General features: G+C 40.8%; 1 protein-coding gene across 2 annotated transcripts in view; it reads right to left on the bottom strand.

Moving 5' to 3' along the window:
* The window catches only part of Fras1 (Fraser extracellular matrix complex subunit 1), a 395,823-nt gene that overhangs the window by 109,571 nt on the left and 267,612 nt on the right, over positions 1-18,640 (bottom strand). For both annotated transcript variants that reach the window (XM_021162463.2, XM_029477538.1), the window contains 3 exons: positions 9,919-10,072; positions 4,178-4,365; positions 468-584 (listed from right to left, as the gene is read on the bottom strand). In XM_021162463.2, coding sequence (XP_021018122.1) covers positions 468-584; positions 4,178-4,365; positions 9,919-10,072 — 459 coding nt within the window. The remainder of the gene's footprint in view (positions 1-467; positions 585-4,177; positions 4,366-9,918; positions 10,073-18,640) is intronic.

Below are 18,640 nucleotides of genomic sequence, written 5' to 3'. Positions count from 1 at the left end.
CACTTGGATAACTGGTTGTTATTCATTTCTCTAGACTTAGCATTGACACCACCTTCTCCAGGAAGCTTACACTGGAAAGCCAGCTTCTTGGAGAACTTTAATACACAAGGAACAGCTTTTCCAGCTAGGTGGCGCTATAACTGGCAGAATAAGCACACCCTAGAGGTGTATTAAAACCCAGGAAGGTTCTTCTACATACTCAGGGAGAGGCACTGTAGCTATATGGGGTGCCATAGGAGGCAAGGGGTGATGGTTGGGTGGTCAAGATAAATTCTACATAATCTTTTATTCTGGGTGGGACTCTAAGTTCCTTTTTCAGGCTAGTAAGAAATGTTTTCCCAGGGCTGTTGTCTGGGTTTTGGGCAAAGCATTTACTATATCCCACACCAGGGCACTGGCTCACTTCGCTTCTGCATGAGTGAGTACTTTGTTCAAGAGGGAAACATTAGCCCTCCCATTCAACTCACGGTCATATGGAGAGATGTCCCCAGGGAGAGTTTAGGTGCCTCAGGTGCCTGAGGTAAGATTGCAATGTTGAACATGTGACTTTCCAGGTGTTCCCGGGCACTGGTGGCACTAGACACCTGAAAAACAAAATCATCATGGTGAGTCTTTCATTTTCTACTGGGCAGAGCATGTTCACCCTTAATCTCCCCACTGAGACATCTGCCTTTGAATTCTATATGTGCCAAACAACAACTCAAATTAACTATTTCAGGCAGTTTCTAAAGTCCAAGAGAGTATAAATAAGAAAGAAAATATAGAATTTCACTACCTAGAGTAGCTAGTAACACACTCTTTATTTAACCCAATGCTATGATATTTTGCTATAGTGGTGATATAGTGATATTTGCTACAGTCTTGAAAGTGGATAAATTTTCTGGCTATAGGGTTTACCATGTGTCTATAACATGATTTTTTTTTCACTCCATTCCTTTCATCTATACCCAGTATAGATACTGACACATGGGCCATTAGTCATACATCTCACACTCGTGGCTATACATTAGTAACATTTACAGTTAGGGCAGTGATCACAAACATTATTTATTTGTTTGTTTGGCTTCAAAATGTTGAAAGCTGTGCTGAGGATAGTGGTGATGCCCTTAATCTCAGCCCTAGGGAAGCTAAGGTGATGAATTGCAGCTAAGGATGATGAATTGGAAACTAAACGTAGCTAAGTAGTGAGATCCTGTTAGAAACAAGCCCCCAGACCTATGGTGTTCTCCATCACTTTCTCTAGCTCCTTCTCAGTGCTACTGGGATGCTGCCTCAAGTCTCTCTTGTCTCTACTGTTTCCTCATGCTTGTCACACAGATGGTAGAGACTCGTGTAGTTACAGGTGGTTATATGAGTTCTTTACATAATATGAGAAGGCAGGGTACTGTACCCTGCACTCAAGAGGAAAACCATCTTCTCGGCTATCCTCTAGATTAAGTCAGATGCCCACAGGATGGTTTCAAGATAGCCAGATGTCTTCAAGGAGATGCCCATCACATCCTGCTGTAAGGGATACCAATGACCACAGCTCTACTTCACTGATCAGCTAGTGTGGGCTTAGCTCTTAATAGCCTTTCAAAAGTGATCTTCCTATTCCCCACAAAGCAATAGTATTATCACACTTTGTACAGAGGAAATTGAAAAAGAATAGAGCAATGTCTCAAAGTCAGGGTACTAAATAGTTCAGTTGGGTTTATACTCTTGCCATCGGCCAAGATGACCTTGGTAGATTTAAGAAATCAGGAGCTGGGGGGAGATGTTCCCTTCTATTGTTAAGGCAAAGAAACCACATTGGTCAGGTTGTGAAACGTGGGTATATTAACAGAGCAAATGAGTCAGAGTAGCTTCCCAGTAAAGACACTGATCGTGAAATACAATGTTAGTGTTTTGCAAACCACATCTTCTGGGACTGTGTCAACAGGATCTGAATACACAGCTAGTTTCTTACACCAAAAATGACTGTGGAGGTGCCTGCCGTCTTACTAGATCGACTCTATTTAAAGATGCTACTCGCCTTACATAAATCCCATCATACATGCAAAGTAACAGATGGGCTGCATTGATGGCTCATGACAGCAAATCAGCATTAAAATAGAATTAAATCTATGCAGCTCATTATATTACATTTCCTGCTTTAAAAGGGGGGGGGGGAGGAAGGGAAAAAAACATTATGATAACATCCTTTTGGTTTAAAATCTTCCAGGGACACTAAGGCGATAAATGGGAAAAGATGCTAACCATTTACTTTAGCACATGGATAAATTGTCTGTGCATTTCAAATCAAAATATAAGGTATGCTTACAAAGTAATGAAACTTTAAAAACAGGCAGCTCCACTTTTATGGCCAGGAGAACATCAGCTCAGAGTCGCTTCACACATAGAATAAAGATGCTGTCCCTGTTCAAAATCCCCCCAAGCCCCCACCTCTCGGAATGCTTCCAGAGGGAATTTCCAAAAATTATTTTTAAAGCCAAGCTCTCTACCCCATAACTAATCTTCTTAAGCAAGAACAGTGACGACTCTTTGACCTGGCACACCACGGGTTGGATGGTGTTTAGTTAATTTGTTATAGTGTAAACCCATATGCCTAAAACGATACCCTGTCATTCTTGAGGATATTTCTAAAGAATATCACCAACACTTTGAAAGCTATTTCAGGTAGGAGTTCTGTCATGTTTTATGTAAGAAATGTGAAGACTCTATAGGGAACCACCTTCTAAGTAATAATGTCCAGGCCTATGTCATAAATCTAGTGAGCAATCTTTGTTTGGTTTGAGACTGGGTTTCATGTATCTCAGGCTGGTCTTGAACCTGTTATGTAATGGAGGCCCTTGAATTCCTGATCTTTGCACTTAGAAAGTGCTTAGAAGTATAGATAAATACATGCCGCCATATCTGTCTTAAGAAGTCCTCTTTCTTTTCTCCTTTCCATAAATCAGGACCTTCTGGCTTATTTTTCAATATTTTATTTCACTCAGTAATCAAATTGCAAGGCAATCTGTTGTCATTTTAAGCAGGTGCTTAGAATCCCTTTCCAGGGAGAGAGACTCCATAGTGACAACACGCGGTCTCGACCCCTGTGAAGGGGAAGGCAGATCTGTGGGGTCTAGTTGGCTGAGGTGACTTCTTTTGATTGAGGTCTTTGCCTCAATCCTGACTCATTCTCTGAGGACCACTGCCATCCCAGGTGCTGAAATTGAGACGTTAACTGGAGTAAAGGGCACAGAGCGTTTGTTCACTTTCATACATTTGATGTGCTGAAAATAACCTCATTTTAATAGTCTCCATATTTCTATCAACCGTCTCTTTGGAAAAGCACATGATTTATGCAATATAAATTAGTCAGGCATCAAAGACACACATGCCTGGCATTAGAAGTGGAGTACATTCTTAGGTGAAGGAAAACTGTGACTGGAAGGGGACACCATGTGGGCTGATCACCATGAACAGATTTATTTCTTGATGTCTTATAGAATTCTCTGTTCTGTTTAAATAGCTTCTCACACACCGTCCCTTATTTCTTAGCATTTCTAAGTTTTCCTTCTAAGTCCTTCTTGCTATAGGTGTGTCTAATCCTGTTGTTCTTTTCAAGGAATTGGCCTGGCACTCATTTGTCACTCCTGGTGTTGTCAAACGAACCAATTTCTTCTTTTTAGCTCTCCGTGGCCTTTCCGTGTGTTTTGCTAGGCCTCCGAGTCAAGCATTTGGTCTGCCTAGCTCTGTGTTCCCCTACTCAATAATAAGCAGTGCCATCAGTTTTCTTGTGAATACAATTTTATATACTTCACGTAAGTCTTCAAAAGTTATTGTCTCCTCAATGGTTCTTAATGGCTCACTACTTTGGTTTTCTTTAAGAACATTTAAACTATACCATGTGGTTTAACAACCATGTTTACCTTTTTGTTATGGCTTTGTTTATATCCAGCATTGCCAGACTGAACCTGCTATTCTTTGATATTCTTTAGCTTTGACAGTTCTCCTTATGGTCTGGTCTATCATCAATTTTTAATAAAAGATAATAACAGATCCCTAGGTAGTACCTATGCTTTTTCACCCTAATAAACACATTTACAAAATTCTTAATGCTATGAATTACGCTTCCCTCTTCTAGACAGACAAATTGAAGAAAATGGCCCACGTGGCCTGTGAATGAGGGTGGTTAGGAGGCAGAGGGCACCTGGAAGCGGAAGGAGTCACTCTGAGCGGGGGCTCCCAAGTGTCTGTACCACACAATGCCATCGTCGATGTCCTGCTGGGTGAAGGTGCTGATGGGGGTTGCCATCCTTCCATCAGGCAGGTGATGCCCTTCCTCCACAGGATCAGCTGGACTGTCTGCAGGCAGATTCATCAGAAGGACCACCTCCCCTAGAGAAGCAGAGGCCATACTGTTAGAGCTCTGGGGAAAGCATGGCAGAGACCTCAATCCTTCCCATCATTCCTTCTTTACAAGCTGAAGAAATATGTGTGCCTTGATCTAAGGTCAGATCACTGTCAGCACTCAATGGATAGAATTGAATTCCCCTGTAGACAGAATTCCCTGGCTCCAATAACTATTTAAGGGCAGCTAAGGCATAGAGTTACCGACTAGCATCTATTAAAATTCCATAATGAGACTCAAACTGTGGGGGAAGCTGCAAATAGACCCTTCCCAGGCACTGGATGGATACATTTCCATATGGAACTTTCTATCTAATGCAAAATGTATTCTACACAACAGTTTCAGGTTTTAAAGACGACAGAGTGAGCTCAGGGGAAGCTATTCCTGAGAGGATTCTGTCCAGTGGAGATAAGATTGGCTGACATAGAGCACATATAGAAGAGCTGTCCCTGGTAGGACAGTTCAAACCCAACTCTAACTCCCGCAGATTCCTGAGCTGACTCACTCCTAAGGCTCCGTTGCTTGTGTGTAAAGTAAAACCAACACAGATGGGACATCTGTAATCTAAACACCCACAATCCATACGGACCCAAGATCCCAACCTTTTTGAGCAGCAACATAATATCATAGCAGAAAATTCCATACTGGAGCAAACTCACATAACAGGTCATAGTCAAATTTTAGGAGCATTAAAATCACATATTGGATAGATTTCACTAACAGACCATAGTCAAGTTCTAGGAACAACATCAAGAATATTGTAGAGAGTCCTTTTGAGATGAAGTATATATGTGTATATAAAAGAATTATAAATGATTATGTGCTTAGATTTGGATCGCATCTCTAAGATAGCTCACCACTTACTTGCAAACACTCAAAATTACAAAAAAATCCATATAGGAAAAAAATTCTGGTCTCAAGCATGTTGGCTAAAGGATGCTCAGACTGCTGGACACAAACTCTAGAGGCAGCTGGAGACAAGGATGGTGACTCCCACGGCCACCTCTATGTCTCCATGTGAATGATGTCACCATCTCCTTTAAGATCCGACAGAGGACAGTGGATAAGAGTGGATTTGAATTGAAAGTTCATATTCTTGGCCATGAAACAGTTTGTTACAGTTTTCTGTACATGTGTCAGTATTTGCCTGCCCCTCCATTTGACACATTTTATTTGAACTGAAGCAAGGAAATCTAAATCCAAACACAACCCACCTGTTTTTTAACGCTTATCCCACACCCGAAGCTTCTATCATCTTCAGGTGAGATTACAAAAACAGAAGTGTTATAGGAACAATTAAAATTTCACAAGAATATGATTTCAAGTGAAAACCACACAGGAAAGTGGGCAAATTTCTGAAAGCAGGCTGTGTTCTTTACTAACAATAAACCCAAAACAAGCTACTCTGCCATTTTGATAGGAAAAAGAATGAGTGTGTGTGTGTATATGTGTGTGTGTGTGTGTGTGTGTGCATGCATGTGCAAGAGGCAGAGAGAGTGACAGGGGAGCTGAGAGAAGATGGGTAGAGAGACAGAGACAGAGACAAACTAGATTTCTATTTTTAAAATGTTATGTAGGCAGATGTCCAAATCTCAATGCACTGGGTGTATTGGATAACTGATAACACATTTATTTTTTCAAAACTGGTAGCATTATTTTCATTACTACAGAGAAACCTGCCTTCTCATTCAAAGTAAACACCCATTCTAATATTTATATGCACTAAATTCAAGTTAGAGATGAGCAAGTCATATCGGAGGCTATTGAAACACTGAAATACGATGAGGACGTCACCACCCTCACCCTTCTTCATTAGAACCATGTGGGTGACTAACTAGTTCTAGTTCTCCTGGGTTACTCTTCCTCTGCTCACAAGTGAACAATTCTACCACAAATGTCTCCTAGTGAAAACTGACATCATAAGGCACTGCGAACAGACATGGCCTCCTGCTTACCAGTGCTAGTTCAGTTGCAAAAACCTCTGAAAGGAAATCATCACAATGTAAATGAAAAGAGTGGGGGAAGAAACATCCAGATTTCCTAGCTGCTCTGCTTCATAACAGAAAAGACAAGCCAGATGTGCCTAACAATGCCTAATGAGATAAATACACTTTCACTTTCAACTAAAAAAAAAAAAACACCTCCATGTGACACAAGTTCACAGGTATTGTAGGATATTATAGTATATTGACTAACTACAACCATTTCAACTTAATAGTCTTTGGGTGCCTATTAGGTACCATCTACTATAATAGGCCTTTAGGAACAGAGTATCCACAGACAATCCAAACACAGTTTCTATTGCTAATGCTACAGTCAGCCCTATAAACAATTGGGAGCCACTGGGAGCTTCTGCAGGTGAGAAGAGGTGTGCACCAAACTGGAACACAGAATTGTGTGGTTGGAACACGGCAGTCTATAAGGCTTGAAAATACTGTTGAGGCCAAAATTTATTCTATTAGAGATGACAACAATAGGTAACATTTATCTAGGCAGATTAACCAATGAGGAGGTTTGTACCCAATCTAGTATTGAGATAAAAACCTGAACTAAGGTAAAAGAGATGAGATTTGCAGAGAAACAGGCAGACAGTGGGGAGGCAAGCAATAAGAGCTGCCAAGCACAGCTCTGGAGACAAGAGAGGAGGGAGGAAGGACCACCTTGCAGGCAGTGTGGTTGCCACTGATGAGCAGGTCAGGCCGTTTTTATTGACTAGGGGAAATTCACCACTGGATACACTGAATTGTGGGTATCTTGGGAACAATGACCTAAGCAGACAAGAGGAAATCACGGGGACTTGGTGCCATCCTCATTAAGAGGAGAGAGCTACTATTTCATGTTTCATCCTGATACTACAAAAATGGAAGATGCATTTCTTTGTTGTTGTTGTTGTTTTCGTTTTGGTTTTTTGAGACAGGGTTTCTCTATGTAGCCCTGGTTGTCCTGGAAGGAAGATGCATTTCTTAATGCAAAATTCTAAGCTTGGAAACCATCATTTCCTGTGTCTGGGATTTACTTTGTATTTAAGCTTAGGTTTAATGAAGAATTTTGAAGAGGAAAATTAGTGTTATTAGAATTTAAAATCTTATTTGAATCTCTACAACGGTGTTGGGATTGAGGCCATTTTTATTTATTTTGTGCAGCTCTTCACCTAAAATCATTCATCAGACTTTCTTATGGTTTGATACATGATTTAAAATTACAGTGATTTAGAAGAAGTGAGATTCTCTCTCAAATGATGCGCAAGGTACTTTGATAAACTACTTTCAACCCTACAAAGGCCCTAAAGATACAAGTGTCAATCAACTGGTTGAGACCTCTTTGTAAATAATGGTGAGTCTGGAAGTGTTTGGAAGTGACTGGATTTAGGATTTCTTTTTTTGTTGTTGTTCCTGTCTCTCTGGAATCTAAGCTAACCTGGATGTTGAGTAGTGGCAATTGTTCTGCTTTGACTTTCCAAGTGCTGGCAACGCCGGTATAACCATCATGCCTGGCTGAGGTTAGGCCCTTTCCATTCAGACTGTAAAAGCAATTTGTGCTCGGTCCATTCCGATGTCATTTCTTTACAAAGATCATAAAGCCTCATCAAAGGTTCTAGAACAGTGGTCCTCAACCTTCCTAATGCATTTATCCAGTCCCTCATATTGTGATGATGACTAACCATAAGATTATTTTTGTTGCCACTTCATAACTGTAATTTTGCTACTGTTATGGATCATAATGTAAATGTTTCTGGAGACAGAGGTTTGCTTAGGGGCTTGTGCCCCACAGATTGATAACCTCTGTTCTAAAGTGATGAGGGACCTCATTGTAACCAGAAGGCATGAGGTGAGGGCCATAGCTGCGTCTCACTGAGACAGGGGGATGTAAGTAGGTTCTATGAGTGTCTAGCTTCCAGTACCTTTCTCCCTCTTGAGTGGTTCTCTAAGGTAACATGATTTGAAGATTATTAGTAGGGAGAACTGGACACACAGAGATTAGGTTTGTAAGAAGAAGTTAATTAAGAGAGTTATGATAGAAAAGGGTCCCAATAAAGCGTTTATTAAGCTGAAATGGCAAACTTTCATCTGCTTAAAAACCACTTAATTCAGCATGGCTCTGTTTAATAGTTAATGAAGGACTGGGCTGTTTCTATGGAACGTGGGAGCTTAATTTCTGGCCTTTAATATTGGAGGTAAATTTGGGGAATTTAATACATCACAAGAGTGAGAGGCTTTAGAGATGAAAAGGACTTAGAAGTCACCTTGCTCAAGCTCAGCAGCGCCAGTATCCTGAGAACAGGACACTTATTAATTACAGAGAAGAGGAAAATAACTGTAGTGGAGAAATTTTACAGCTATTTACTTACTCAAGTGATTGAAGTTAATGGTACCACAATAAAACAGTGATATCATGTATCCCCAGTACAATACATCACAAGTAGAAAGAATAAACCCTAACCCCCCAAATGAGAAATCACCCAGTGGCCCCAAAGCAAGCAAGGGTCCACACATATCTGAACAGTTCTCTTCAAAAGTACCAGTAAAGGGCTGGGGAGGTGGCTTGCTGCATAAGTATAAGACCTAAGTTCAAATCCCAGCACTCATGCTAACAAGCTAGGCATGGTCTTGTGTGTACCTGTAACCCCAGTGCTGGAGGGGTAGAAACAGGAAGATCTATGAAGCTCATTGTCTGTCAGCCTAGCCAAAAACCATGAAGGCCAAGTTTAAGAAGAGTAGGTGACAGGGACAGGCACATGCTGCCCTCCACTCAACTCTATACAAGTGCAAAGACTGCCTCTGTTGCTGGAACATAAAAGACTTCATTTTGGGGCAGTCACTATATATAGCTTATGGAATTGCATGTCCAGTTGATGTCAACAGAAAGTATCCTGGGTTTTAATGTGCACTGTATTTCTTGGAAAAGTAACAATGGTGAATATTAAAGAATATTTCTGTGTTATTTTATAACCCTTACTAAGAGTGAGGGCTGGTAACATGGCTCAGTGGATGAAGGAGCCTCCTACTGAGGACGATCATCTGACAACTTGAGCTTGGTCTTGAGACTCACATGGCAGAAAGAGACAACTAACTCCCATAGGTTGTCCTCTGACATATGGTAGACATACATGGCACAAATGTGGTCTTGTGGGCACACATATACTCTTCCATGAACACAATAAATAATTGCAAAATAAAATTTTAAAATAAAATATAGGGAGTTTGTAGATGTGTCTGAGAGGATAGGAGAACATGGCCTTGGCAATCCATATATGTGTCAGCTTGGGGACCACCAGAAAGCTGCTGAGCCCTTATTTCATGTGCAAAATAAAATTACTTAAAAACAGATTCTTGTCTTAGATATTATAACAATGTGGTAATAAGGTGCTCATTAGGATGTACAGTGTGATAGCTCTCCATCATGAGCACGCTGTCCTTCAATGAGGTGTATGAAGCATTAGAAAGCTCAGATAATCTGACTCATAGCCTTGCTTCATGGCATGGTGCAAAGCTGACTCCTACCCTCTGAATGCAGATGAAACCACACCCAAGAAACGTTACCAAACTGGGGGCGGCTGTGTGTAATCTTGTAGATGATGTCATCGGCTCTGACACCTGGAGCTTGGGCCTTCAAGATTCGGTTGGTGATCTTCAGCATCCCCCCTTCTGGAACCCACACCATAGAGTTGGTCACAAGCCGCAGAGCTCTGTCATTCTGGAATGAAATAGAAGTACAGCACTGGGTCCAGACATATTCAGAAAAATGGCTCCTTTAAAATGCAATCCTTAGGGGCTTATTGTTGCTAAAAGTCATCTCACAGAGAAGACCAGTTCATACTGTCCGTCATGTGTAAACTTTGTGTACAGATAAGTGCATATGTCTGTATATACTTAAATGTATTCATACTTTATCTTTTCATTTATCTTCAATAAGTGACTTCTAATATTCAGGAAACTAAGCCTCTCCATCTCTTTCTTTCTTTTGTCTTTCTGACTGTCTTTTGGTCCTCACTCACCATGTATTAGTTGAGTAATTCTTTAAGCACGTACAATATGCCAGCTCCTCTAGAGTAAATATCTAGTAACATCCCATCTGCAGAAAGATTTTCCAAAGGAAATATCACTTTATTCTTGAGTAACAAAAGCAATGGCTTTTTAAGAAGGAAAGTAACACAACAGATTCTAGGCAGATGTGTGAGCTGATTAAGCAAAGGCAAAGATGGAAACAAATGTCCAAATCCTTGGTACCAGTAGAACTTAGGCAGCTAAAAAAAGTGGGATCAAAAGTGACAGCATCCCAAGGAAGGTAAGAGGAGGAGGAGGAGGAGGACGAGGAGGAGGAAGCAGTCACCTCTGCAATCCCACCATGCTGAAGTCTCAGTTTAACTTGCAGACATGGGAGAGGACATAAGAATGTTTAGGAAAGACAGTGGGATAAACAGAATGAGGAGTTGATTAGTCTGTTTCAGAAAGATGGAGTCCAAGGCCAAGAAATGCAGTGATTAGCGCTGGATGAAGGGCGCGTCACAGACAACATTCGGCACATCCTTGCAAAAGCACAGGGGAAAGAAGATGAGGGCCTGCTAGGAGATAGCTGAAGGAGGAAAGAAGAGTAAGATTCCATTAAAGAGACAACAGGCCTCAGGACTGATGGAAAGAGAGGCAGCCATAGCTGGGAGCATCCTGCTAGAAGCACCGTTCAGTACTCCAGGGAAGACAACTGTTGTTACTGTTGAGGCCCACACCATTGCAAAACACTGCCAGTCCTGATTTATGCACCCTCTTCCTAAGCACCACAATTGACATCTTCCCAAGAATAATATTAATGAGGCTGCCTGTGTTCTAGTTCACTCTGTTTCCATATTTCACAAACCAGGAGAGCCAGTATTTTTAAATTGGGCATTTTAGAAGGGACGGCTTTCCAAATTCTGTTTCTTTCAAATATACCATTAAACCACAGAGCAAACACCCTCTCTCAGGAGGGCGCTTTTCAGAAGGGGTGGTACCCATGTTCAGCAGTTACTTGGTATGACTAGTTCACCTCCAGAGGTAGATATGGCTATTTCCATCACACCCACACACGCCAAAATGGAGTCAAATGATGTTATCTAAGGAGAACAGAAAAAGGGTCCTTCCTGCCTTGGTTAACGTTCTATCAAAAAATTCCAGAGAACTCCCTCTTTCCAGAATGTTTATAGCATATTATTTACAGAAACAAGAAAGGCATGCCTAAAGCATTGCATATAATTTGCCAAAGTCCTGACAGCAAAGGCTGTCACTGAGACAGTTTTAGATAACACAATACACTAGGGCCTGGGGTTTCTAATTGCTAGAAATCTTTCTAATAGAAGCAGCTTAGTCAACTTTGACTTTGGTTGTAGAGATCAATTATGCACCAATAACCACATTATTGGACTCATCAGGCAATGTAGCTTTCATATTCCAAGCCAGTAACTACTGTGACCTCAGCACACAATCCCTGGACAGCTCTCTGCTGGGCCTTTATCTCCACCACCCTTTATCAGTATAATTGTCTATGGCTCCTGGGAAGGCTGCAACCCCTTAGGACACATTGCGTCTTGCAAGTCAGTGCTCAGAACAGTGTGTTCTAGTAGCAGCTGGAAGCCCATTAGGTATTAAAATATATCTCAGGTCCTATACCAGATCTGCTGAGTAAGACCTCCTAAATCAAAACATTCACTTTTTAAATAGCCTAGAAGATATGCAGGTGTGCCAGCTCTTAAGAAACACAGCCCAGGATAGACTGCAGTGGTCTGGATGTTTCTGTCTTCTGAAAATATAATGCTGCCATTTTTCAATTATTTTTTTAGGAGTTAAGAAGAAACAAACTACTACTAGGAATAAGAAATATAATTCTTGGACATCAATAAAATTGCAGAATAGAAGGTTCCAATCATCAAGCTCCCACTGAAATTTTAACAACTATCTACAAAAGACAATGCTTTCACAGGAATCCTAACTGAGAGGTTCTAACATCTTGATGGAGAGAAAAAAAATCCAAGAATAGATGTATTGGAGAGAATGAGGAACGTTTCATTTTCCTCCAAGATGATATAGCTTAGTGCTTGGGAAGAGTCTTTCTGTCTAACTGTTCCCACAGGGGAGACACAAGAATCTTTTTCTTCAGGATATAGCATCGAAGGTTCTAATCTTGAGCTTTCTAAATGTTCTAGGACCTCTAGGAGCAGGGGGCACGGATTTTTAGTAACATCCTTGTAGAATTCAACAAATAGCAGAAAACCAGTTATCAGCTCACGAGGTCCATCCACCAAGAGCCGTGAACCACATTCTAATTATAGCCTCCCCATTTGGATGACTAAATTTGAGGTTTCAAAAGCCCACACCATTCCCAATAAACTTTTTCTGCATTGTGCTTACAAATAAGGTTGTAAGCTCTTGGCTAGTGCTCTAGCACTAGGCCTGCCTGTCTTCTGCCATGCTTCCCACCATAATGGCTGCCTTAGTCACTGTACTGCTGTGAAGAGATACCATGACCAATGCAATGCTTATAAAAGAAAGCATTTTTTTCATTTTAATTTTTTAATTTTTTATTTTTATTACTTTTTTTAAACAATCCAATTGTTGCCCCCCTCCTGGTCTGCCCTTAACTGAGGACTTGCTTAAGCTTTCAGAAGTTTAGTCCATTATTACCATGGCAGGAACAGGTGAGGTGTTGGAGACGTAGCTGAGAGCTACACCCTGATCCATAGGTCACACAGGTCAGGGGTGGTGTGTGTGTGCATGAGGAAGGAACTAAATATGGTGTGGGCTTTAAAACTTCAGTGACATATTTCCTTAACAGGGCCACACACCCCAATCCTTCTAATCCTTTCCAACAGTGCCACTCCCTGATGACTAAGCACTTAAATATATGAGCCTATGCGGGCCATTCTTATGCGAACCACCACAATGGCATGGACTTACCCTCTGAAACTCTTGCCTCTATAACTTGCCTTGATCATGGTGCCTATCACAGCAATAGAAAAGTAACTAAGACATTCCCCAAATAGCCAATAAGCACTGGCGGTACTCCACACAGCCACGTTTCTATGTTCTGGTGACAGTGCACATAAGAGTATTTAGACAGTAAATACCCAACAGGTAGCCTTGAACACATCACTGCACAATCATAGGGAGGATTTAGGCTTTCATAAAGTGAGGCTCCAAGAGAAGGCCTAAAATCCTCAAATTTCTCCAAAGGGGAGATCAAAAGAAGACGAGTGAGTGTGTGCAGGGACTATCATTTTAAAAGAACTCCAACATCTTCAGCTGGAACTGAGTACTGTAAGTGTTTTTCTCAGGAAGCCAGACCAAGTGTGCAAATGCACGGTTTCAAGGAACACAGAGAAGATGAACAAAGAAACTTGATGGTACTACAGGGAGAAAATAAATCTACAGGGCCTGGTTCTAAAGAGAGAGAGGGCAATGGCCTGCATGGTAGAGAATGCAAAACAAGAATATCAAAGACACATGAGCAACAAGTGGACTCAGACAGCAAACTAAACACAAGTTAAAGGAGTAGCGCACAAGCACAATAAAAAGTCCACTGAAGGCCAACAACCATTAAAATAATAGCTAGCAGAAATCTGGAGCTAAATAATAAAATGTGTGAATTAAAAACCCAAGAGAGTGTCAATGGAAGTTCCTATTGAAAGAGAGAAAAATAAAATCAGCAAACCTCATACAAACTATCCAGACTGGGAACACAAAAGAAAAGGGAGAAGAGGCACAAAGAACAAACTCTTGTGTACAGAAATAATGTCAGAAAACCTTCCAAATCTGAGATAGGAGATGCCTGTCCAAGTCACTGAAGCTCAGAATGCCAAGAAAATTGAATCTGAAGAAAGCTTCACATGACAGTCAAGTTTTCAAAAGTGAACACAAAGGGAATTCTGCATCCCATGGGAACTGCATCCAACTGACAGCATGGACTCTGTGTAATACCAGAGAGTGGTATTATACAGTTAAAGCAATGAAAGACAAAACTGCAAACCAAGAATAATTCACTGGCAAGGCTGCCATTTCATAAATGAAGGACACTTTCTGAACAAATCGAAGCTAGTATAGTTGACCACAAGCTGGCCCTTCTGACAAGAAATGCTGAGCTCTGCAAGTTGAAAGGAAAGGATGTTAATTAGCAATTTGAAAACTCAAAAGTAGAAAACCCATACACGGATTGCAAGTAGAGTAGACTGTTCCTACAGGCTTTAGATCCATGGATTCAACCAACAGCAGGCTGGAAACATTCAACAAAAACTGTTGTCTCTTTTTTGAACAGGCTCAGCCTATATCTTCCTTCCCATTATTCCTTACACAATTCTCTGCATGTCAGTATGTGTATGCATGCATGTACATAATTGTATAGCATCTTCATTGCTAAGAATGACTGCAATAAGTCTTTAAAAAGCACAAGTACGAAAGACAATAATCCTAGTTAACTATTAGTGGGTCTGTGGATATGGAAAAAAAATTGTGATGGGAACAGCATATTGGGTGTCAAAGACTCATATAAGTAGAAAGGAATGTGTGATTGAAAATGATATATCTGTTTAAAGTGGATCATTGTAACTCCAAGACTATATGCAAGCTTCATGTTAAATCAGCAGTAAACATTGAAGACAAAGAGAATAGAATCTATGTACTCAGACTCAGATCCCCCACAACCTCTGCATACACAGTGTACATCATTCATTCATTCAACCTCTGCATACACAGTGTGCATCATTCATTCATTCAACCTCTGCATACACAGTGTGCATCATTCATTCATTACACACAGGAGAGAATCCTGCAATTATGACAATGTGGGTGGACTTAACACTCAGCTGAAAGAAATTAGCTACACAGAGGAAGAGGACAAAGGCCATGCGATGTCGCTTACTCTAAGCAGACTAGGGATAGACAGGCACAGGAGACATGGAAATGGAAGTTAACAGCCAAATGGTATGAAGTTTCAGTTCCACAAAATGAGTAAATCTTTTTAACCTATACCATGCTGCCTATAGCTAGTAATGCTTTGTTTGCTAAGAGGAAAGATCTGGTGCTAAATATCCTTACCAGAAGATAAGTAGTAATGGTAAGAGATGCACAGGAAATCTTGGGCAGTGATGGTGTCTATGAGTCTGAAGCACTGATGGCTTCCTGGCTATGTTTGTAGCCTCAGATTAATTGTATTTTTAACTATTAAATATATAGGGCTTTTAAGCTTTACTCATTGTTTTGGAAAAGAAATAGTAATCTTCATATTCATCTTGATCATGGTTGTTTTTAATATTTTCCCTTGAGAAGAGCACTGGGAATGTTCAAGAAGAAATGGACGGGAAGCTTTTCAACATTGTTTCTATAGCTAATGTGTTCAAAAGCCAACTCTTAGAGTAATCTCCCCCTAATTGATGACATTTTGGAATTTCTTTTTCTCCTTATAGATTTTCTCCATTGCCTATCCCTACCAGCTCAATAAATTAGTTATTTTACTGTTGAACAATCCTGCCCTCTGATGTTTTTATGTATTCCTCAGAGTACATTAGCAGGCAATGAAATCCCAATGAGTAAAATTGAGGACATGATTAAAGCAGCGCTTTAAATTAAATAGTTCTCCTAATTCATTTCATAGAACAATAGGCATACAAAAATGCTGGTAATAAAATTTAGCCATCACATATTGTATTACAAGTAAAAATATTAACATTGTGAATAACAGTGAAAGCACAACCTCCCATCCTTTGTAACGAAATAAAATCCCCTCACCAAATGAAAATGGAGTCATAAATAATGAAACTTTAGCTCACATGATACCATAGCCCAATTCTGGGACCAAATATTCCAGACCAAAGTTTTCAAAACTCCACTATTTAGTAAATGGCTATTTGGCTAGTAGCCTTTCCTTTTATTCTGTAAAAGTATACCTTCATTTTCAAGAGTTCATTTATACCATGGACTTCACATTCTGGTGGTGCAGGACATTATGGACTTGAGGGGAGAAACGAGTGCTGCAGAAGCCATGAGGTGAAATGAGCTGGCAGGAGGATAGCAGGGAAGATAACCAGACGGCTTTGTGCTTGTCATCAAGAGCTTGGAGCCTGCAACCTTTGCTTGGGGTAGATTCTAATATTTAAGTCAATAAACATTTCCTTAGTATATATCTCATGAGACAATGGATAGAGCAAACTAAATAGCGCCCCCTCCACAAGAAGGAAAACTGATATTTGGGAAGGATTTAGTTGTGTTTACTCATCTACCAAACATTCTTACACCACTGACATTTGAAGTTCACACAAATAATTGTATCTAACTGTGTCCCCATAAAAGCCCCCGTAAGAGGCATGAGTGAAATAGGATGCAATACAATAGGGTATTTTAAGCTACACACAGGCAATCCCACAGTACAAAGGGCTCTCAGAGACAGAATTTGTTTTTTTTCAGCTGGTTCTTACTATGGCATTGGGGCGGGGTAGGGCAGGGGAATCTTAAACATTAACGAATTAGCTAGTGGAAGAAAAGAACTGTTTAAACAACAAAGAAGACCAGGAAGATTGTCAGACTGGTTGGCAATGTGGAAAGAAGGCATGGTTTCCAGAGGCATCGTAGTTAATGGAAGAGGGGGGCAATTCCTTGGAAATCCAACAAAAGAGCCATCTACCAGAGCTGACTCTGTCCGCCCACACTGTAGCCCTTGCAGGATGTAGAACTTTGTTAGCAGCATATACTATAGCAGGTTTGGGTTTGTCGAGCTTCTTAATTAACCCAATTAATGAAAACCTGTTCGGCAGAGAATTCGTTATTACTTTTTAATCTTGTTTCCCCTTTGTCTCCTGCCCCAGTAAAACCTGTTTCGACATCATTCCTGACTCTGTTTTCCCCACAGTAGCTCAGCATCCTCCTGGAAGCGGCAATTGAGTTTATTCTCTGCCACGCTATGTCTGGGTGAAGTAGTATAGAACTTGAAAAACAGGACTGAACTCATAATTCCTTCCCTTAGCCCCAAAGAACCACACCAGCATCAGCAGAGATGCCCTGAGCATTTTTGTATCTGGCAGGAACCACCTGGGAGACAGAGACACAGCCACCCATCTTGTTCAAGCCATTACACCCGTCCAACAAAAACAAGAATGTGCCCTGCTCAGAGAGTAAAACTAAATTAATGCTTCCTTTTACAAAGCTTCTCTCTGTTCCTTCACCAGAAAAAGGACAGAAGAACAGGCTAATGTCTCTACTGAATGAGATAGGGAATCCCTTGTGTACCTACTCATAAGAGATTACAACATCGTTGTCCATTCTTTTAAAGTCACCAACTAGATATCAGCAAGTCTCCAGATTTAACACATGGGTGGCCTCGGGGAAAGAATTCTCACGCCCTTTTTCAGAAACGCTCTTAGAATGAGAGCAATTCTGTCCAACTATACATCCACCAGTTACTGTAACACGCCAGGCCAGTTTTATTTCCTGGGCCCAGTAGACCTATGAGTATAAATAGCCTCTCTTATAATAAGCTGTGGTGAATCCAGAGGGAAGATTCTAGAAGGCTTGGGGCCTTCTTGCTTGGATAGGACATAGAGAAAATGAATACATTTTGGTCTTTATTTAATCCATCAGGGGAATGAGACTATCTGTGCCTAAAATATTGGAAGCCTCAGGCCAGAATGAAAGAGCCTCCTGGCTGCGTGTGGGAGGCTGGCATATTTTAAATGAAATCTTAGCTCAGATGCTGAAAACCTTTGTGAAAATGAAGATTTCTAAATCTCCTCTTGTTTTAGTTTCCTCCTTTGGTAAGTAAGAGATAATTGTACAAACACCACAGAATGAATGGGAAGATTAAAAGGAACAATTCACATCAATTTTAGTGTCCAGTAAATGATAAAAACAAAGCAAACAAAAGCCCCCCTACTTATGCTATAATTTCCTGTAGAATAAGGGAGGCCATACAACCAATACTTGGACCTTCCAGCAGGGCAGGATAAAAGGACCCAGAGAAAGGGTATAAAGACACACTTAATTTAATTCCTAAAATAAAAAGTAGAAGACATTTGCGTACTTTAATCATGGACACAAACAAATTTATTATCAGCGCATTCTCACAGTGCTGAGGCCCAGGTCACCAGTATCACTGTTTGGAAACATGGTTATAAGTCACTGCCTGGGTAGGGAGCCAGGGTGGTGCTATGGGGGATGGCGGATGAAAAGATGGAGGGAGAAAAGGCACCACCCGAACTCACTCTTCAGGAGTGAGCAACAGACCCAGTAACATCCTACACGTCTCACAGGT

Source organism: Mus caroli, chromosome 5 (genome assembly GCF_900094665.2).
Source record: "Mus caroli chromosome 5, CAROLI_EIJ_v1.1, whole genome shotgun sequence".
Classification (NCBI taxonomy): Eukaryota; Metazoa; Chordata; class Mammalia; order Rodentia; family Muridae; genus Mus; species Mus caroli.
The sequence above is the reverse complement of the archived record's forward strand: the minus strand, read 5'-3'. Positions and strand labels throughout refer to the sequence as shown.